General features: G+C 42.5%; 1 protein-coding gene across 1 annotated transcript in view; it reads left to right on the forward strand.

Moving 5' to 3' along the window:
• Positions 1–22353, forward strand: part of Ubr1 (Ubr1 ubiquitin ligase) — a 514997-nt gene that overhangs the window by 327965 nt on the left and 164679 nt on the right. The window contains 4 exon segments of the mRNA XM_071669737.1: positions 18329–18456; positions 18615–18663; positions 18665–18880; positions 18882–18895. Coding sequence (XP_071525838.1) covers positions 18329–18456; positions 18615–18663; positions 18665–18880; positions 18882–18895 — 407 coding nt within the window.

Raw genomic sequence — 22353 nt, forward strand, 5'->3', positions numbered from 1 at the left:
ATTCCACTGCAATACCATCCAAACCTGCTGCCTTGCCGGCTTTCATCTTCCGCAAAGCTTTCACTACCTCTTCTCTGTTTACCAAATCATTTTCCCTAACCCTCTCACTTTGCACACCACCTCGACCAAAACACCCTATATCTGCCACTCTATCATCAAACACATTCAACAAACCTTCAAAATACTCACTCCATCTCCTTCTCACATCACCACTACTTGTTATCACCTCCCCATTTGCGCCCTTCACTGAAGTTCCCATTTGCTCCCTTGTCTTACGCACTTTATTTACCTCCTTCCAGAACATCTTTTTATTCTCCCTAAAATTTAATGATACTCTCTCACCCCAACTCTCATTTGCCCTTTTTTTCACCTCTTGCACCTTTCTCTTGACCTCCTGTCTCTTTCTTTTATACATCTCCCACTCAATTGCATTTTTTCCCTGCAAAAATCGTCCAAATGCCTCTCTCTTCTCTTTCACTAATACTCTTACTTCTTCATCCCACCACTCACTACCCTTTCTAATCAACCCACCTCCCACTCTTCTCATGCCACAAGCATCTTTTGCGCAATCCATCACTGATTCCCTAAATACATCCCATTCCTCCCCCACTCCCCTTGCTTCCATTGTTCTCACCTTTTTCCATTCTGTACTCAGTCTCTCCTGGTACTTCCTCACACAGGTCTCCTTCTCAAGCTCACTTACTCTCGCCACCCTCTTCACCCCAACATTCACTCTTCTTTTCTGAAAACCCATACACATCTTCACCTTAGCCTCCACAAGATAATGATCAGACATCCCTCCAGTTGCACCTCTCAGCACATTAACATCCAAAAGTCTCTCTTTCGCACGCCTGTCAATTAACACGTAATCCAATAACGCTCTCTGGCCATCTCTCCTACTTACATAAGTATACTTATGTATATCTCGCTTTTTAAACCAGGTATTCCCAATCATCAGTCCTTTTTCAGCACATAAATCTACAAGCTCTTCACCATTTCCATTTACATCACTGAACACCCCATGTATACCAATTATTCCCTCAACTGCCACATTACTCACCTTTGCATTCAAATCACCCATCACTATAACCCGGTCTCGTGCATCAAAACCACTAACACACTCATTCAGCTGCTCCCAAAACACTTGCCTCTCTTGATCTTTCTTGTCATGCCCAGGTGCATATGCACCAATAATCACCCACCTCTCTCCATCAACTTTCAGTTTTACCCATATTAATCGAGAATTTACTTTCTTACTCTCTATCACATACTCCCACAACTCCTGTTTCAGGAGTATTGCTACTCCTTCCCTTGCTCTTGTCCTCTCACTAACCCCTGACTTTACTCCCCAGACATTCCCAAACCACTCTTCCCCTTTACCCTTGAGCTTCGTTTCACTCAGAGCCAAAACATCCAGGTTCCTTTCCTCAAACATACTACCTATCTCTCCTTTTTTCACATCTTGGTTACATCCACACACATTTAGGCACCCCACTCTGAGCCTTCGAGGAGGATGAGCACTCCCCGCGTGACTCCTTCTTCTATTATTATTATTATTATTATTATTATTATTATTTATTTATTTATTATACTTTGACACTGTCTCCCGCATTAGTGAGGTAGCACAAGGAAACAGATGAAAGAATGGCCCAACCCACCCACATACACATGTATATACATACATAGATATATACGTATATGTACATTTTATTATTTATTATTTTGCTTTGTTGCTGTCTCCCGTGTTAGCGAGGTAGCGCAAGGAAACAGACGAAAGAATGGCCCAACCCACCCACATACACATGTATATACATACACATCCACACACGCAAAATATACATACCTATACATCTCAATGTACACATATATATGCACACACAGACATATACATATATACACATGTACATAATTCATACTGTCTGCCCTTATTTATTCCCATCGCCACCTCGCCACACATGGAATAACAACCCCCTCCCCTCTCATGTGTGCGAGGAAGTGCTAGGAAAAGGCAACAAAGGCCCCATTCGTTCACACTCAGTCTCTAGCTGTCATGTAGTAATGCACCGAAACCACAGCTCCCTTTCCACATCCAGGCCCCACAGAACTTTCCATGGTTTATCCCAGACGCTTCACATGCCCTGGTTCAATCCATTAACAGCACGTCCACCCCGGTATACCACATCATTCCAATTCACTCTATTCCTTGCACGCCTTTCACCCTTCTGCATGTTCAGGCCCTGATCACTCAGAATCTTTTTCACTCCATCTTTCCACCTCCAATTTGGTCTCCCCCTTCTCCTTGCTCCCTCCACCTCTGACACATATATCCTCTTGGTCAATCTTTCCTCACTCATTCTCTCCATGTGACCAAACCATTTCAAAACACCCTCTTCTGCTCTCTCAAACACACACTTTTTATTTCCACACATCTCTCTTACCCTTACATTACTTACTCGATCAAACCACCTCACACCACATATTGTCCTCATTTCCATCTCATTTCCAGCACATCCACCCTCCTGCGCACAACTCTATCCATAGCCCATGCCTCGCAGCCATACAACATTGTTGGAACCACTATTCCTTCAAACATACCCATTTTTGCTTTCTGAGTAATGTTCCCGACTTCCAAACATTCTTCAAGGCTCCCAGAATTTTTGCCCCCTCCCCCACCCTATGATTCACTTACGCTTCCATGGTTCCATCCGCTGCCAGATCCATTCCCAGATATCTAAAACACTTTACTTCCTCCAGTTTTTCTCCATTCAAACTTACATATATGTACATAATTCATACTTGCTTCCTATATTCACTCCCATCGCCACCTCGCCATGCTTGAAATGACAACCCCCTCCCCTCCCGCACGCATGTGAGGTAGCACTAGGAAAAGACAACAAAGGCCACATTTGTTTGCACAGTCTCTAGCTGTCATTTATAATGCACTGAGAGCACAGCTCCCTTTTCACATCCAGGCCCACACAACTTTCCATGGTTTACCCCAGATGCTTCACATGCCCTGGTTCAGTCCATTAATGGCACGTTGACCCTAGTATACCACATTTTTGCAATTTACTCTTTTCCTTGCATGCCTTTCACCCTCCTGCATGTTCAGGCCCTGATCACTCAAAATCTCTTTCACTCCATCCTTCCACCTCCAATTTGGTCTCCCAATTCTCCTCATTCCCTCCACCTCTGACACATATATCCTCTTTTTCAATCTTTCCTCACCCATTCTCTCCATGTGACCAAACCATTTCAATACACCCTCTTGTGCTCTCTCAACCACACTTTTTTCATTACCGCACATTTCTCTTGCCCTTTCATTACTTCCTCGATCAAACCACCTCACACCACATATTGTCCTCAAACATCTCATTTCCAACACATCCACCCTCCTCCGCACAACCCTATCTATAGCCCACTTCTTGCATCCATATAACATTGTTGGAACCACCATTCCCTCAAACATACCCATTTTTGCTTTCTGAGATAATGTTCTCACCTTCCACACATTTTCAACACTCCCAGAACTTCACCTCCTCCCTCACCCTGTGACTCACTTCTGCTTCCATGGTTCCATCCGCTGCCAAATCCACTTGCAGATATCTAAAACACTTCACTTCCCCCAGTTTTTCTCCATTCAAACTTACGTCCCAATTGACTTGTCCCTCAGCCCTACTGTACCTAATAACCTTGCTGTTATTTACATTTACTCTCAGCTTTCTTCTTTCACACACTTTACCAAACCCAGTCAGTGGCTTCTTCAGTTTCTCACCTGAATCAGCCACCAGCGCAGTATCATTGAACACCAACTGACTCACTTCCCAAGCCCTCTCATCCACAACAGACTGTGTACTTGCCCCCTCTCCAAAACACTTACATTCACCTCCCTAACAACCCCATCCATAAACAAATTAAACAACCATGGATACATCACGCACCCATGCCGCAAACCGACCTTCACTGGGAACCAATCACTTTCCTCTCTTCCTAGTCGTACACATGCCTTCCATCCTCAATAAAAACTATTCACTGCTTCTAACAACTTGCCTCCCACACCTTATACTCTTAATACCTTCCACAGAGCATCTCTGTCATATACCTTCTCCAGATTCATATATGCTACATACAAATCCATTTGTTATTCTAAGTATTTCTCACATACATTCTTCAAAACAAACACCTGATCTACACATCCTCTACCTTTTCTGAAACCACACTGATCTTCCCCAATCTGATGCTCTATACATGCCTTCACCCTCTCAGTCAATACCCTCCTGTATAATTTTCCAGGAAGACTCAACAAACTTATCCCTGGAGATAGGGGAGTAAGAGTACTTCCCACGCATTCCCCGCGTGTCATAGAAGGTGTCTAAAGGGGACGGGGGGCTAGAATCCCTACCCTTCTTGTATTTTAACTTTCTAAAAGGGGAAATAGAAGAAGGAGTGACGCGGGGAGTGCTGATCCTCCTCGAAGGCTCAGATTGGGGTATCTAAATATGTGTGGATGTAGCCAAGATGAGAAAAAAGGAGAGATAGAGAGTATTTTTGAGGAAAGTAACCTGGATGTTTTGGTTCTGAGTGAAGCAAAGCTCAAGGGTAAAGGGGAAGAGTGGTTTGGGAAAGTTTTCGGAGTAAAGTCAGGGGTTGGTTGGTAAAACAAGAGCAAAGGAAGGAGTAGTGCTACTCCTGAAACATGAGTTGTGGGAGTATGTGATAGAGTGTAAGAAAGTAAACTCTTGATTGATATAGGTAAAACTGAAAGTGGATGGAGAGAGATGGGTGATTATTGGTGCCTGTGCACCTTGGCATGAGAAGAAAGATCATGAGAGGCAAGTGTTTTTGGGGTCGCTGAGTGAGTGTGTTAGCAGGTTAATGTGATGGGTTATTTGAATGCAAAGGTTAGTAATGTGGCAGTTGAGGGAATGATTGGTGTACATGGGGTGTTCAGTGTTGGAAATGGAAATGGTGAAGAGCTTGTAGATTTGTGTGCTGAAAAAGAACTGGTTATTGGGAATACCTGGTTTAAAATAGATATACATAAGTATACGTATGTAAGTAGGAGAGATGGCCAGAGAGTGTTATTGGATTATGTTTTAATTGATAGGTGCATGAAAGAAAGACTTTTGGATGTTAATGTGCTGAGAGGTGCAACTGGAGGGATGTGTGATCATTATCTTATGAAGGTGAAAAATTGTAGAGGTTTTCTGAAAATAAGAGAGAATATTGGGGTGAAGAGTGGTGAGAGTAAGTGAACTTGGGAAGGAGACTTGTGTACCAGGAGAGACTGAGTGCAGAATGGAAAAAGGTGAGAGCAAAGGATGTAAGGGGAGTGTTGGAGGAATGGGATGCATTTAGGGAAACAGTGGACCAGGAGAGACTGAGTACAGAATGGAAAAAGGTGAGAACAAAGGATGTAAGGGGAGTGTTGGAGGAATGGGATGCATTTAGGGAAGCAGTGATGGTTGCGCAAAAGATGCTTGTGGCATGAGAAGTGTGGGAGGTGGGCAAATTAGAAAGGGTAGTGAGTGGTGGGATGAAGAAAAAAGATTGTTAGTGAAAGAGAAGAGAGAGACATTTGGACGATTTTTGCAGGGAGGTAGTGCAAATGACTGGGATATGTATAAAAGAAAGAGACAGGAGGTCAAGAGAAAGGTGCAAGAGGTGAAAAAGAGGGCAAATGAGAGTTGGGGTGAGAGAGTGTCATTAAATTTTAGGGAGAATAAAAAGATGTTTTGGAAGGAAGTAAATAAATTGCGTAAGGCAAGAGAACAAATGGGAACATCGGAGAAAGGGGCTAGTGGGTAGGTGATAACAAGTAGTGGTGATGTGAGAAGGAGATGGAGTGAGTATTTTGAAGGTTTGTTGAATGTGTTAGATGATAGAGTTGCAGATATAGGGTGTTTTGGTTGAGGTGGTGTGCGGAGTGAGAGGGTCAGGGAGAATGATTTGGTAAACAGAGAATAGGTAGTGAAAGCCTTGTTGAAGATGAAAGCTGGCAAGGGGCAGGTTTGGATGGTATTGCTGTGGAATTTATTAAAAAAGGGGGTGACTGTGTTGTTGACTGGTTGGTAAGATGTTTAATGTATGAACAGCTCATAATGAAGTGCCTGAGTATTGGCGGAATGCATGCATAGTTCCATTGTACAAAGGCATAGTGGATAAAGTTGAGTGTTCAAATTACAGAGGTATGAATTTGTTGTGTATTCCTGGAAATTTTACAGGAGGGTATTGATTGAGAGGGTGAAGGCATGTACAGAGCATCAGACTGGGGAAGAGCAGTGTGGTTTCAGGAGTGGTAGAGGATGTGTGGATCAGGTGTTTGCTTTAAAGAATGTATATAAGAAATACTTAGAAAAACAAATGGATTTGTATGTAGCATTTATGGATCTGGAGAAGGCATATGATAGAGTTGATAGAGATGCTCTGCGGAAAGTATTAAGCATATATGGTGGGAGGTAAGTTACTAGAAGCATTGAAAAGTCTTTATCTCGGATGTAAGGCATGTGTACAAGTAGGAAAAGAGGAAAGTGATTGGTTCTTGGTGAATGTTGGTTTGCAGCAGGGGTGCTCGATGTCTTCATGGTTGTTTAATTTGTTTATGGATGGGGTTGTTAGGGAGATGAATGTAAGAGTTTTGGAGAGGCGCACTTATGCAGTCTGTTGTGGATGAGAGGGCTTGGGAAGAGAGTCAGTTGTTGTTCACTGATGATAGAGCACTGGTGGCTGATTCGGGTGAGAAACTGCAGAAGCTGGTGACTGAGTTTGGTAAAGTTTGTGAAAGAAGAAAGCTGAGAGTAAATGTAAATAAGAGTAAGGTTATTAGGTACAGTAGGGTTGAGGGACAAGTTAAGTGGGAGGTAAGTTTGAATGGAGAACAAGTGGAGGAAGTAAAGTGTTTTAGATATCTGGGATTGGATTTGGCAGCGAATGGAACTATGGAAGTTGAAATGAGTCACAGGGTGGGGGAGTGAGTGATAGCTCTGGGAGCATTGAAAAATGTGTGGAAGGCGAGAACATTATCTCGGAAAGCAAAAATGGGCATCTTTGAAGGAATAGGGGCTCCAACAGTGTTATATAGTTGCAAGGCATTGGCTATAGATAGGGTTGTGTGGGGAGGTTGGATGTATTGGAAATGAGATGATTGAAGACAATATGTGGTGTGAGGTGGTTTTATCGAGTAAGTAATGAAAGGGTAAGAGAGATGTGTGGTAATAAAAAGTGTGTGGTTGAGAGAGCAGAAGAGGGTGTTTCGAAATGGTTTGGTCACATGGAGAGAATGAGTGGGGAAAGATTGACAAAGAGGATATATGTGTTAGAGGTGGATGGAATGAGAAGTGGGAGACCAAATTGAAGGCGGAAAGATGGAGTGAAAAAGATTTTGAGCGATCAAGGCCTGAACATGCAGGAGGGTGAAGGGCTTGCAAGGAATAGAGTGAATTGGAATGATGTGGTATACTGGGGTCGACGTGCTGTCAGTGGATTGAACATGGGCACGTGAAGCATCTGGGGTAAACCATGGAAAGTTTTGTGGGGCCTGGATGTGGAAAGGGCGCTATGGTTTAGGTGCATTATACGCAGCTAAAGACTGAGTGTGAAGGAATGTGGCCTTTGTTGTCTTTTCATTGCACTACCTCGTGTCCGTGCAGGGGGAGGGGGTTGTCATTTCATGTGTGGCGGGATGGTAACGGGAATAAATAAAGGCAGCAAGTATGAATTATGTACATGTGTATATATTTATATGTCTTTATGTATATATATATATGTATACGTTGAAATGTATAGGTGTGTATATGTGCGTATCTCACTTACTCTCACCACTCTTTTCACCCCAACATTCTCTCTTCTTTTCTGAAAACTTCTACGAATCTTCACCTTTGCCTCCACAAGATAATGATCAGACATCCCTCCAGTTGCACCTATCAGCTCATTAACATCCAAAAGTCTCTCTTTCGCACGCCTATCAATTAACACGTAATCCAATAACACTCTCTGGCCATCTCTCCTACTTACATATGTATACTTATGTATATCTGTATTTTTAAACCAGGTATTCCCGATCACCAGTCCTTTTTCAGCACATAACTCTACAAGCTCTTCACCATTTCCATTTACAACACTGAACACCCCATGTACACCAATTATTCCCTCAACTGCCACATTACTCACCTTTGCATTCAAATCACCAATCACTATAACCCGGTCTCATGCATCAAAACTACTAACACACTCACTCATATGCTCCCAAATCACTTACCTCTCATGATCTTTCTTCTCATGCCCAGTTGCAAATGCACCAATAATCACCCGTCTCTGTCCATCCACTTTCAGTTTTACCCATATCAGTCTAGAGTTTACTTTCTTACATTATCACATACTCCCACCATTCCTGTTTCAGGAATAGTGCTACTTCTTCCCTTGCTCTTGTCCTCTCACTAACCCCTGACTTTACTCCTAAGAGATTCCTAAACCACTCTTCCCCTTTACCCTTGAGCTTTGTTTCACTCAGAGCCAAAACATCTAGGTTCTTTTCCTCAAACATACTACCTGTCTCTCCTTTTTTCTCATCTTGGTTACATCCACACTTATTTAGACACCCCAATCTGAGCCTTTGAGGAGGATGAGCACTCCCCGCGTGACTCCTTCTTCTGTTTCCCCTTTTAGAAAGTTAGAATACAAGGAGGGGAAGGTTTCCCGCCCCCACTCCTGTCCCCTTTAGTCGCCTTCTACGACACGTGAGGAATACGTAGGAAGTATTCTTCCTCCCCTATCCCCAGGGATAGTGAGCTTGAGGAGACTTGGTGAGGAAGTACCAGGAGAGACTGAGTACAGAATGGAAAAAGGTGAGAACAAAGGACGTAAAGGGAGTGGAGGAGGAATGGGATGTATTTAGGGAAGCATTGATGGATTGCGCAAAAGATGCTTGTGGCATGAGAAGTGTGGGAGGTGGGCAGATTAGAAAGGGTTGTGAGTGGTGGGATGAAGAATTTAGATTATTAGTGAAAGAAGAGAGAGGCATTTGGACGATTTTTGCTGGGAAAAATGCAAATGAGTGGGAGATGTGTAAAAGAAAGAGGCAGGAGGTCAAGAGAAAGGTGCAAGAGGTGAAAAAGAGGGCAAATGAGAGTTGGGGTGAGAGAGTATCATTAGATTTTAGGGAGAATAAAAAGATGTTTTGGAAGGAGGTAAATAAAGTGCGTAAGACAAAGGAACAAATGGGAACTTCAGTGAAGGGGGCTAATGGGGAGGTGATAAGTAGTGGTGACGTGAGAGGGAGATGGAGTGAGTATTTTGAAGGTTTGTTGAATGTGTTTGATGATAGAGTGGCAGATAAGGGTGTTTTGGTCAAGGTGATGTGCAAAGTAAGAGGGTTAGGGAGAATGATTTGGTAAACAGAGAAGAGGTAGTAAAAGCTTTGCGGAAGATGAAACCGGCAAGGCAGCGGGTTTGGATGGTATTGCAGTGGAATTTATTAAATAAGGGGGTGACTGTATTGTTGACCGTTTGGTAAGGTTATTTAATGTATGTATGACTCATGTTGAGTGCCTGAGGATTAGCGGAATCCTTTGCATTGTGCCATTGTACAAAGGCAAAGGGGATAGAAGTGAGTGCTCAAATTACAGAGGTATAAGTTGTTGAATATTCATGGGAAATTCTATGGGAGGGTATTGATTGAGAGGGTGAAGGCATGTACAGAGCATCAGATTGGGGAAGAGCATTGGTGTTTCAGAAGTGGTAGAGGATGTGTGGATCAGGTGTTTACTTAAGAATGTATGTGAGAAATACTTAGAAAAGCAAATGGATTTGTATGTAGCATTTATGGATCTGGAGAAGGCATATGATAGAGTTGATAGAGATGCTCTTTGGAAGGTATTAAGAATATATGGTGTGTGAGGCAAGTTTTTAGAAGCAGTGAAAAGTTTTTATCTTGGATGTAAGGCATGTGTACGTGTAGGAAGAGAGGAAAGTGATTGGTTCTCAGTGAATGTAGGTTTGCGACAGGGGTGTGTGATGTCTCCATGGTTTTTTAATTTGTTTATGGATGGGGTTGTTAGGGAGGTGAATGCAAGAGTTTTGGAAAGAGGAGCAAGTATGCAGTCTGTTGTAGATGAGAGAGCTTGGGAAGTGAGTCAGTTGTTGGTCGCTGATCATACAGCACTGGTGGCTGATTCGTGTGAGAAACTGCAGAAGCTGGTGACTGAGTTTGGTAAAGTGTATGAAAGAAGGAAGTTGAGAGTAAATGTGAATAAGAGCAAGGTTATTAGGTACAGTAGGGTTGAGGGACAAGTCAGTTGGGAGGTAAGTTTGATTGGAGAGAAACTGGATTAAGTGAAATGCCTTAGATATCTGGGAGTCCATTTGGCAGTGGATGGAACCATGGAAGTGGAAGTGAATAATAGGGTGGGGGAAGGGGCAAAAGTTCTGGGAGCGTTGAAGAATGTGTGGAAGTCAAAAACATTATCTCGGAAAGCAAAACTTGTTATGTCTGAAGGAATAGTGGCTCCAACAATGTTATATTTTTGTGAGGCGTGGGCTATAGATAGAGTTATGCGGAGGAGGGTGGATGTGCTGGAAATGAGATGTTTGAGGACAATATGTGGTGTGAGGTGGTTTGATCGAGTAAGTAATAATAGGGTAAGAGAGATGTGTGGTAATAAAAAGAGTGTGGTTGAGAGAGCAGAAGAGGGTGTTTTGGAATGGTTTGGTCACATGGAGTGAATGAGTGAGGAAAGATTGACCAAGAGGATATATGTGTCAGAGGTGGAGGGAACGAGGAGAAGTGTGAGACCAGATTGGTGGAAAGATGGAGTGAAAAAGATTTTGAGTGATCGGGGCCTGAACATACAGGAGGGCGAGAGGCTTGCAAGATTAGAGTGAATTGGAACGATGTGGTATACTAGGGTTGATGTGTTATCAGTGGAAATACATATGTGTTGTAAAAAAGAGGTGTATACGTTAGTTAAAGCGGGTGAACAGGGTTGGGGGTTAGGTGGTATTATTTGATTATATGCTTTTTGACAGATGTGCAAAAGAAAGATTATTGGATGTGAACATGTTTAGAGGATAGCAGATAGAATATCATAATTGTGTTGTGTAGGTAAGTGTGCAAGTTTGTGATGGTTTTAGAAAAAGAGTTAACGTGTTAAGAAATGAAAGTAAGAATGTGAGAAAGGTGGCCAGGATGCAGAGAAAACAAGAGAGTTTGAGTGAAGAATTGCATAAGGTGAGAGAAAATGAAACATGGTATTGGAAGAGATGTGGAAGGTATTTGACAAGGCAAAGTTTTAATGTGCAGATGAAGTGTATTGCATGCATAAGTTGGGATATGGACATGTGGGAAAGGGTAGAATTGGTGAAATGGGGAAGTTAAATCATTAATGAAAGGGAAAGAGGATATGCATGGACAGTATATGTAGAAAAGCAGTGGAAGTGATTTGGAGGAGTACAAGAAGTGGCAGGATGTCAGGAGAAAGATACCAGGAGTAGAAAAAATGGGCAGAAGAGACAGAGGGGTAGAAAGTACCATTGAACTCTAGAGAGAACTAGCAGATATGAACCATTTGGGCCCTTTCCTGTTCACTCAAGTGGAAGTTTGCCACACCTTCCCTCCATACCACCTGTGTGCCCTCTCCCTCTGGCCATAACAAAAATATCATTAAATCTCTGTTGGATAGGTGCCAACTGACTAGAAACTAGTAAATGTTACTGCTGTGCATAGAAAAGGAGAGAAAAAGTGTGCTTTGAACTACTGCTTAAATAGCCTTCCGTCAGTGTTTGGTAAAGCGATGGAAAAAATAATATTTATTTATTTATTCTATTTTGCTTTGTTGCTGTCTCCTGCGTTAGCGAGGTAGCGCAAGGAAACAAACGAAAGAATGGCCCAACCCACCCACATACACATGTATATACACACACGTCCACACACGCAAATATACATACCTATACATTTCAATGTATACATATATATATACACACACAGACATATACATATGTATACACACACAGACATATACATATATACTCATGTACATAATGCATACTGTCTGCCTTTATTCATTCCCATCACCACCTCACCACACATGAAATAACAACCCCCTCCCCCCTCATGTGTGCGAGGTAGTGCAAGGAAAAGACAACAAAGGCCACATTCGTTCACACTCAGTCTCTAGCTGTAATGTAATAATGCACCGAAACCACAGCTCCCTTTCCACATCCAGGCCCCACAGAACTTTCCATGATTTACCCCAGATGCTTCACATGCCCTGGTTCAATCCATTGACAGCACGTTGACCCCGGTATACCACATCGTTCCAGTTCACTCTATTCCTTGCACGCCTTTCACCCTCCTGCATGTTCAGGCCCTGATCACTCAAAATCTTTTTCACTCCATCTTTCCACTTCCAATTTGGTCTCCCACTTCTCGTTCCTTCCACCTCTGACACATATATCCTCTTTGTCAACCTTTCCTCACTCATTCTCTTCATGTGACGAAACCATTTCAAAACATTCTCTTCTGCTCTCTCAACCACGCTCTTTTTATTACCACACATCTCTCTTACCCTGTTATTACTTACTCAATCAAACCACCTCACACCACGTATTGTCCTTAAACATCTAATTTCCAGCACATCCACCTTCCTGCGCACAACTCTATCCATAGCCCACGCCTCGCAACCATATAACATTGTTGGAACCACTATTCCTTTAAACATATTGTTGGAACCACTATTCCTTCAAACATACCCATTTTTGCTTTCCGAGATGATGTTCTCGACTTCCACACATTCTTCAACGCTCCCAGAATTTTCGCCCCCTCCCCCACCCTATGATTCACTTCTGCTTCCATGTTTCCATCCACTGCCAAAGCCACTCCCAGATATCTAATACACTTCACTTCCTCCAGTTTTTCTCCATTTAAACTTACCTCCCAATTGACTTGACCCTCAACGCTACTGTACCTAATAACCTTGCTCTTATTCACATTTACTCTCAACTTTCTTCTTTCACACACTTTACCAAACTCAGTACCAGCTTCTGCAGTTTCTCACACGAATCAGCCACCAGCGCTGTATCATCAGCAAACAACAACTGACTCACTTCCCAAGCTCTCTCATCCACAACAGACTGCATACTTGCCCCTCTTTCCAAAACTCTTGCATTCACCTCCCTAACAACCCCATCCATAAACAAATTAAACAACCATGGAGACATCACACACCCCTGCCTCAAACCTACATTCACTGAGAACCAGTCACTTTCCTCTCTTCCTACACGTACACATGCCTTACATCCTAGATAAAAACTTTTCACTGCTTCTAACAACTTGCCTCCCACACCATATATTCTTAATACCTTCCACAGAGCATCTCTATCAACTCTATCATATGCCTTCTTCAGATCCATAAATGCTACATACAAGTCCATTTGCTTTTCTAAGTATTTCTCACATACATTCTTCAAAGCAAACACCTGATCCACACATCCTCTACCACTTCTGAAACCACACTGCTTTTCCCCAATCTGATGCTCTTTACATGCCTTCACCCTCTCAATCAATATCCTCCCATATAATTTACCAGGAATACTCAACAAACTTATACCTCTGTTATTTGAGCACTCACTTCTATCCCCTTTGCCTTTGTACAATGGCACTGTGCAAGCATTCTGCCAATCCTCAGGCACCTCACCATGAATCATACATACATTAAATAACCTTACCAACCAGTCAACAATACAGTCACCCCCTTTTTTGATAAATTCCACTGCAATGCCATCCAAACCTGCTGCCTTGCCGGCTTTCATCTTCCGCAAAGCTTTTACTTCCTCTTCTCTGTTTACCAAATCATTTTCCCTAGCCCTTTCACTTTGCACACCACCTCGACCAAAACACCCTATATCTGCCACTCTATCATCAAACACATTCGACAAACAACCTCCAAAATACTCAATCCATCTCCTCACATCACCACTACTTATCACCTCCCCATAGCCCCCTTCACTGAGGTTCCCATTTGTTCCCTTGTGTTACACACTTTATTTACCTCCTTCCAAAACATCTTTTTATTCTCCCTAAAATTTAATGATACTTCCTCACCCCAACTCTCATTTGCCCTCTTTTTCACCTCTTGCACCTTTCTCTTGATCTCCTGCCTCTTTCTTTTATACATCTCCCACTCATTTGCATTATTTCCCTGCAAAAATCGTCCAAATGCCTCTCTCTTCTCTATCACTAATAATCTTACTTCTTCATCCCACCACTCACTACTCTTTCTACTCTGTCCACCTCCCACGCTTCTCATGCCACAAGCATCTTTTGCGCAAGCCATCACTGCTCCCCTAAATGCATCCCATTCCTCCCCCACTCCCCTTACCTCCTTTGTTCTCATCTTTTTCCATTCTGCACTCGGTCTCTCCTGGTACTTCCTCACAGACGTCTCCTTCCCAAGCTCACTTATTCTCACCACTCTCTTCCCCCCAACATTCTCTTTTCTTTTCTGAAAACCTCTACAAATCTTCACCTTCGCCTCCACAAGATAATGATCAGACATCCCTCCAGTTGCACCTTTCAGCACATTAACATCCAAAAATCACTCTTTTGCGTGCCTATCAATGTTAACACGTAATCCAATAACGCTCTCTGGCCATCTCTCCTGCTTACATACGTATACTTATGTATATCTCTCTTTTTAAACAGATATTCCCAATCACCTGTCCTTTTTCAGCACATAAATCTACAAGCTTTTCATTTCCATTTACAACACTGAACACCCCATGTATACCAATTATTCCCTCAACTGCCACATTACTCACCTTTGCATTCAAATCACCCATCACTATAGCCTGGTCTCGTGCATCAAAACTACTAACACACACATTCAGCTGCTCCCTAAACACTTGCCTCTCATGATCTTTCTTCTCATGTCCATGTGCATATGCACCAATAATCACCCATCTCTCTCCATCAACTTTCAGTTTTACCCATATCAGTCTAGAGTTTACTTTCTTACACACTTATCACATCCTCCCACCACTCCTGTCTCAGGAGTAGTGCTACTCCTTCCCTTGCTCTTGTCCTCTCACTAACTCCTGACTTTACTCCCAAGACATTCCCAAACCACTCTTCCCCTTTACCCTTGACCTTCGTTTCACTCAGAGCCAAAACATCCAAGTTCCTTTCCTCAAACATACTACCTATCTCTCCTTTTTTCTCATCTTGGTAAAATTGTCATATTTTTAGAACACAAAGTTATATCGGACAGTCAACACCGTTTCTGCAATAGAAGATCCTGCCTGACAGATTTACTGGAATTTTTAATGTCATCAGTATTGGGACAAAAAAATTACTATCTGATATAGTATGTTTAGATATCCAAAAGCGTCATGATAAAATACCTCATAAGAGACTTTTACATATACTTAAAGCACACAGAATCAGTGAAGAACTCTGTACATGGATTAGAGACTGGCTTGCCGGAAGAAAGCAGTATGTAGTATTGAACTGCGAAGCCCCAGATTGGCTAGAGATAATGGGTGGTATGCCACAGGGGTTGGTCCTATTCCCAGTTCTTTTCATAATGTACATTAATGACCTGAAACTCAGTCTCATATATAAGATATTCAAATTTGCTGATGACCCTAAACTAGGAGGTAGAGCTGTAAACAGGTAGGACTGCAAAATGATTCAGAGATTTTATCTTACTAGCAGATTGCTCAGACAGATGGCAAATGAAGTTTAATGTAGACAAGTGTAAAGGTATGCACTTTGGAGACGAAAATACATTATGACTACAAACTCTCCAACTATAGTGAATGAAGAAACGGACCTTGGAGTTATGAGCAACAATCTGAAGTACACTAAACTGTGTTAAGCAGCAGGTAAAAAAGGCAACCAAATGTTAGGTTTCATAGCCAGGAACATAGTGTACAAGACACCAGAAACAATTCTCACTTTATAATTCACTAGTAAAACCACACCTTGAATATGGAGTCCAGTTGTGGTCCACAAATTATGAAAAAGACGAGGAAATATTAGAGCAAGTACAAAGACGCGCAGCAAAATTTATCCTATCCCTTAAAAATCTGGCGTACGAAAAGAGGCTAAAGTGATTAGATCTCTTTTCCCTTAAAAATATAGACTTTGTGGTAACTTAATCCAAGTTTTCTAAATTCTGAACGAGTTTGATAAAAGTAAATCATAAATATTTTTTGAAATACATGAAAATATGGTTACCAGGACAAATGGAATAAAACTCAAAGCTAAAAGATGTAGTATGGACGTAGGAAAAAGCTTCTTTTCTTGTAGGTGTGTTGAGCAGTAGAATAGATTACTGTCAGATGTAGTGAATGCTGAGACATGAATTCCTTCAAAAGTCATTTAAACATATGAATTCAGTTATATTCTGAAAAAATGCCAGAAATTAATTGTATAAACAACACTGGTAATGGGGACAGTAGAAGGTTAATCTGCAGCAGAGGGGAGTTGGTGATAGCCTAAAAACTGCTGAGCGTAATTACATATTCTTGTCAAGTTAGAAAAAAAGATCATTTTTTTCACACCAGAAAACCTGTCGTGAGCCAATTAGGCCTCCTGTTGTATGAGTTATTTATGTAAACACTCCTTCCCTTTCTGGCTACCACACCATTCCTTACCACCACCATGCCTTCCCTCCATAGCCATCACACCATCCCATACCACCACCATGCCTTCCCTCTATAGCCACCACACTCTCCCTCACAACCACCACTCCCTTCCTCCATGGCCACCACACCCTCCTCACACCACCACTGTGTGTGTGTGTATCTCTCTCTCCTCACCTCTCCTCCTCTCCTCTCCCCTCTCCTCTCCCCTTTCCTCTCCTCCTCTCCTCTCCTCTCCCCTCTCCTCTCCCCTCCCCTCTCCTCTCCTCTCCCCTCCCCTCCCCTCCCCTCCTCTCCTCTCCTCTCCTCTCCTCTCCTTTTCCCTCTCTCCTCTCCTCTCCCCTCTCTCCTCTCCTCTCCTCTCCTCTCTCCTCTCCCCTCTCCTCTCTCCTCTCCTCTCTCTCCTCTCTCCCCTCGCCTCTCTCCCCTCGCCTCTCTCCCCGCGCCGCTCTCCCCACGCCGCTCTCCCCTCGCCACTCTCCCCTCGCCACTCTTCCCTCGCCGCTCTCTCCTCTCCTCTCCTCTCCTCTCCTCTCCTCTCCTCTCCTCTCTCTCTCTCTCTCTCTCTCTCTCTCTCTCTCTCTCTCTCTCTCTCTCCTACGTACTCTGAATAGCAGATGGAATTGTTCGGTGGTATTACCTCCCACTCTGCCATTTCCCATTCTCCATAGTTCCCTGAGTGCCAGTACAGTCCTCCCCCTTAACAATGAAGTATTTTTCTGAAAATGTTTCACCCCTGCAGCCAGCAGTTTCTCTGGTTCCAAGGCAATGGATGAATTATTAGCAACTGCTTATTGGGTTTAGTCCTTTTACCTCTGACGACTTCCTCACTCTGTCTATAGATCAGCTGTGGACAGAGAGGAATACCTGTTTACTGAGTAGATAAGAATATGTGTTGGAAGGGGGTGATTAGTATGAGAACAAAAATGCAGATGGTGATGGTATTAAGGAGAGTAGATGGGGAAGCAGTAACAGGTAGAGATGATATGAAAGAGATGGAGTGAGTATTTTGAAGGAATGCTGAATGGGTGAAGGAAGGCAGATGTGATGTGTTTGGGATGAGAACAATACAGTCAAGGCAACTTGTAAGTTAAGAAATGAGGATGTATTGAAAGCCATGTGTAAGATGAAAAGTAGCAAAGTAGGAGGAGTGAATGGGATTGCACTTTTCTGACCCTTTAACTAGACCTCATCTGGATTTACCTTTGCTTAGTAGAGAGGACTTTATATAGCTCTGCAATCCATGCTTTAATTCCAATTGAATTTCATTTGCTTTTTGTTGGTTGCACGAGATGCAAAAGGCCTCTTTATTCAATAATTACACAAATACTTGTAGTTACACAACTATCATGGTAAGGATGTTACAGTAGACTGGTGGATACCGTTAACATCAAAAACAGTATTTAGACCACAGTTAGTGAGGAGTCCAGTGATCCAAATGATAATCTGTTTACTTTATAAGTCTTGAGATGCCTTACTTAATCAGTCTTTTAATCACATCCTGATTCTCAAGTGACTTCTCAGCCATTTTCATGAAGTCAGCCATGCTTTTACTTCAGATATTAATTATCATGTTGCCAGTATAGGCTTGTTTTCTGAGATGTTTGGAAATGGAATTGTTTACATGAAACATTCTTCGAGTTATTTGGCGTAATTCCTTTTGTTTAGATGCATTTTTATCTTCAAACAGGAAACACCCTCAACAGAACAGCCAGTAGATATCCCAGAATCCACTCCAATGGATTTGACTGAACGGTTGCCTGAGGACATGATTGCTATTGGCCCACGTCAGACATTAGCTCAACCATTAGATGTAACGTGAGTCACCCCCCCTCCCTTGCTTTTTGATATAGGACATTTTACTAATAAAACAATCAGTTTTATTTACATTCCTGCATTGCACATCTTGTAGGTTCGTAGAGTGAAAGATTTAAATGTTTCTCATTTTCAACTTGATCTCTCTGCAACCTGAACAGGTATACTTGCATTCTCTGTCACCAAGAGGATGCTGTTGGTCAAGGAGATGGGGACCACTGGCCGTCCCATGGTTCTTGGAGGTCTTATTCAGAGATCTACCGTGCTTTCTCGTAATCGAACCTGTCATTTGGAGCAACCTGAGAATCACGACCCTTTACTATTGCCTGCTGATTTACACTGGGGTGTACATACTTCATCATGTGGCCATGCTATGCATGCACAGTGTTGGCAGAAATATTTTGATGACGTAGTTACCAAAGAGAGGGCGGAGACCATACCGGTGAGTATAGTACCGTATGTATTTATATTTTTTTATATTGTCTTATACTCGATTGCCACTTCCTACATCAGCAAGGTAGCACCTGGAAACAGACAAAGAATGGCCCATCTACTCGGATACACACATATATACATAAACACTCTTACATGCACATACATATACATGTCAACATATACACATTTTCATAAACACACACATGCACAGACATATACATATATACAAATGTACTCCTATGAGTCCACGGGGAAAATGAAACACGAAAAGTGTTTCATTTTCCCCGTGGACTCATAGGAATATCTTGATCACGTGCAAAATTGTGATCCTTTCCAATACACATGTACATATTCATACTCGCTTGCCTTCATCCATTTATATTGCTACCTTGCCAAAAAGGAAACAGCATCGCTACCCCCTGCTTCAACGAGGTATATATATTATATATTCATTATCTTGAGTGCCGTTTTCTGCATCAATGAGGTAGTGCCAGGAAACACAAAGAATGGCCCATCCTCACACATACACAAATATGTACATAAACATTCATACATGCACATATACATACATATACATATTATCCATGGGGATAGGGCAGAAAAAATACTTCCCACGCATTCTTCACGTGTTGTAGAAGGCGATTAAAGGGAACGGGAGCAGGGAGCTAGAAACCCTTCCATCCTAGTATTTCGACTTTCTAAAAGGGGAAACAGGAGTCATGCGGGGAGTGCTCATCCTCCTCAAAGGCTCAGATTGGGGTGTCTAAATGTGTGTGGATGTAACCAAGATGAGAAAAAAGGAGATATGTAGTATGTTTAAGGAAAGGAACCTGGATGTTTTGGTTCTGAGTGAAACGAAGCTCAAGGGTAAAGGGGAAGAGTGGTTTGGGAATGTTTTGGGAGTAGAGTCAGGGGTTGGTGAGATAAGAGCAAAGGAAGGAGTAGCTCTACTCCTGAAACAGGAGTTGTTGGAGTATGTGATAGAGTGTAAGAAAGTAAACTCTAGATTGATATGGGTAAAACTGAAAGTGGATGGAGAGAGATGAGTGATTATTGGTGCCTATGTACCTTGGTATGAGAAGAAAGATCATGAAAGGCAAGTGTTTTGGGAGCAGCTGAGTGAGTGCGTTAGCAGTTTTGATGCTCGAGACCATGTTATAGTGATGGGTGATTTGAATGCAAAGGTGAGTAATGTGGCAGTTGAGGAAATAATAGGTGTACATGGGGTGTTCAGTGTTGTAAGTGGAAATGGTGAAGAGCTTGTAGATGGAAATGGTGAAGAGCTTGTAGATTTGTGTGCTGAAAAAGGACTGGTGATTGGGAATACCTGGTTTAAAAAGAGAAATATACATAAGTATACTTATGTAAGTGAGGTGGCCACAGAGCATTATTTGATTATGTGTTAATTGATAGGTGTGTGAAAGAGAGACTTTTGGATGTTAATGTGCAGAGAGGTGCAACTGGAGGGATGTGTGATCATTATCTTGTGGAGGTGAAGGTGAAGATTTGTAGAGGTTTTCAGAAAAGAAGAGAGAGTGTTGGGATGAAGAGAGTGGTGAGAGTATGTGAGCTTGGGAAGAAGACTTGTGTGAGGAAGTACCAGGAGAAACTGAATGCAGAATGGAAGAGTTGATAGAGATTCTCTGTGGAAGGTATTAATAGTACATGGTGTGGGAGGCAAGTTGCTAGAAGCAGTGAAAAGTTTTTATCAAGGATATAAGGCATGTGTACAAGTAGGAAGAGAGGAAAGTGATTGGTTCCCAGTGAATGTCAGTTTGCGGCAGGGGTGCGTGATGTCTCCATTGTTGTTTGATTTGTTTATGGATGGGGTTGTTAGGGAGATGAACACAAGAGATTTGGTGAGGGGCAAGTATGCAGTCTGTTGTTGATGAGAGGGCTTGGGAAGTGAGTCAGTTGTTGTTCACTGATGATCGAGCACTGGTGGCTGATTCATGTGAGAAACTGCAGAAGCTGGTGACTGAGTTTGGTAAAGTGTGTGAAAGAAGAAAGCTGAGAGTAAATGTGAATAAGAGCAAGGTTATTAGGTACATTAGAGTTGAGGGACAAGTTAATTGGGAGGTAAATTTGAATAGAGAAGTGGAGGACATGAAATGTTTTAGATATCTGGGAGTGGATGTGGTAGCGGATGGAACCATGGAAACGGAAGTGAGTCATAGGGTGGGGGAGGGGGCAAAAGTTCTATGAGCATTGAAGAAAATGTGTGGAAAGCGAGAACATCATCTCGGAAAGCAAAAATGGGTATGTTTGAAGGAATAGTGGTTCCAACAATGTTATATGGTTACGAGGCATGGGCTGTAGATATGGTTGTCTGGAGGAGGAGGGTGGACGTGTTGGAAATGAGATGTTTGAGGACAGTATGTGGTGTACGGTGGTTTGATCGAGTAAGTAATGAAAGGGTAAGAGAAATGTGTGGTAATAAAAAGAGTGTGGTTGAAAGAGCAGAAGAGGGTGTTTTGAAATGGTTTGGTCACATGGAGAGAATGAGTGACGAAAGATTGACAAAGAGGATATATGTGTCAGAGGTGGAGGGAACGAGGAGAAGTGGGAGACCAAATTGGAGGTGGAAAGATGGAGTGAAAAAGATTTTGAGCGATTGGGGCCAGCCAGAACATGGAGGAGAGTGAAAGGCGTGCAAGGAATAGAGTGAATTGGAACAGTGTGGTATACCGGGGTCAACTTGCTGTCAGTGGATTGAGTCAGGGCATGTAAAGTGTCTGGGGTAAACCATGGAAAGTTTTGTGGGGCCTGGATGTGGAAAGGGAGCTGTGGTTCCGGTGCATTATACATGACAGCTAGAGAGTGAGTGTGAATGAATGTGGCCTTTGTTCTCTTTCCCTAGCTACCTCTTGCGCATGCAGGGGGAGGGGGTTCTCATTTCATGTATGGTGGGATGGCGATGGAATGAATTCAGGCAGCAAGTATGAATTATGTACATGTGTATATATGTATACGTTGAAATATATAGGTATGTATATGTACGTGTGTGGACGTGTATGTATATACATGTGTATGTGGGCCGGTTAGGCCATTTTTTCGTGTGTTTCCTTGTGCTACCTCAGTAATGCAGGAGACAACGACAAAGTATAATGATAGGAAATAATACATATCAAGATATACATGTATATACATACACATACATATACATATATATTCATGTACATATTCATACTTGCTTTCCTTCATCCATTCCCAGTGTTTCTCCATCCCACAGGAAACAGCATCGCTACCCCCTGCTTCAGCAAATTAGTGCTAGAAAAACAGACAAAAAAGACCACATTCGTTCACAGTCAGTCTCTCGCTGTCATGTGTAATCCACAGCCACAGACCTTTCCATGGTTTACCCCAAATGTTTCACATGCCTTTGTTCAGTCTATTGACAGCACGTCTACCCCGGTATACCACATCATTTCAATTTGCTCTATGCTTTGCATGCCTCTCACCCTC

This window comes from Panulirus ornatus, chromosome 14, assembly GCF_036320965.1.
Source record: "Panulirus ornatus isolate Po-2019 chromosome 14, ASM3632096v1, whole genome shotgun sequence".
NCBI classification, from domain to species: Eukaryota; Metazoa; Arthropoda; class Malacostraca; order Decapoda; family Palinuridae; genus Panulirus; species Panulirus ornatus.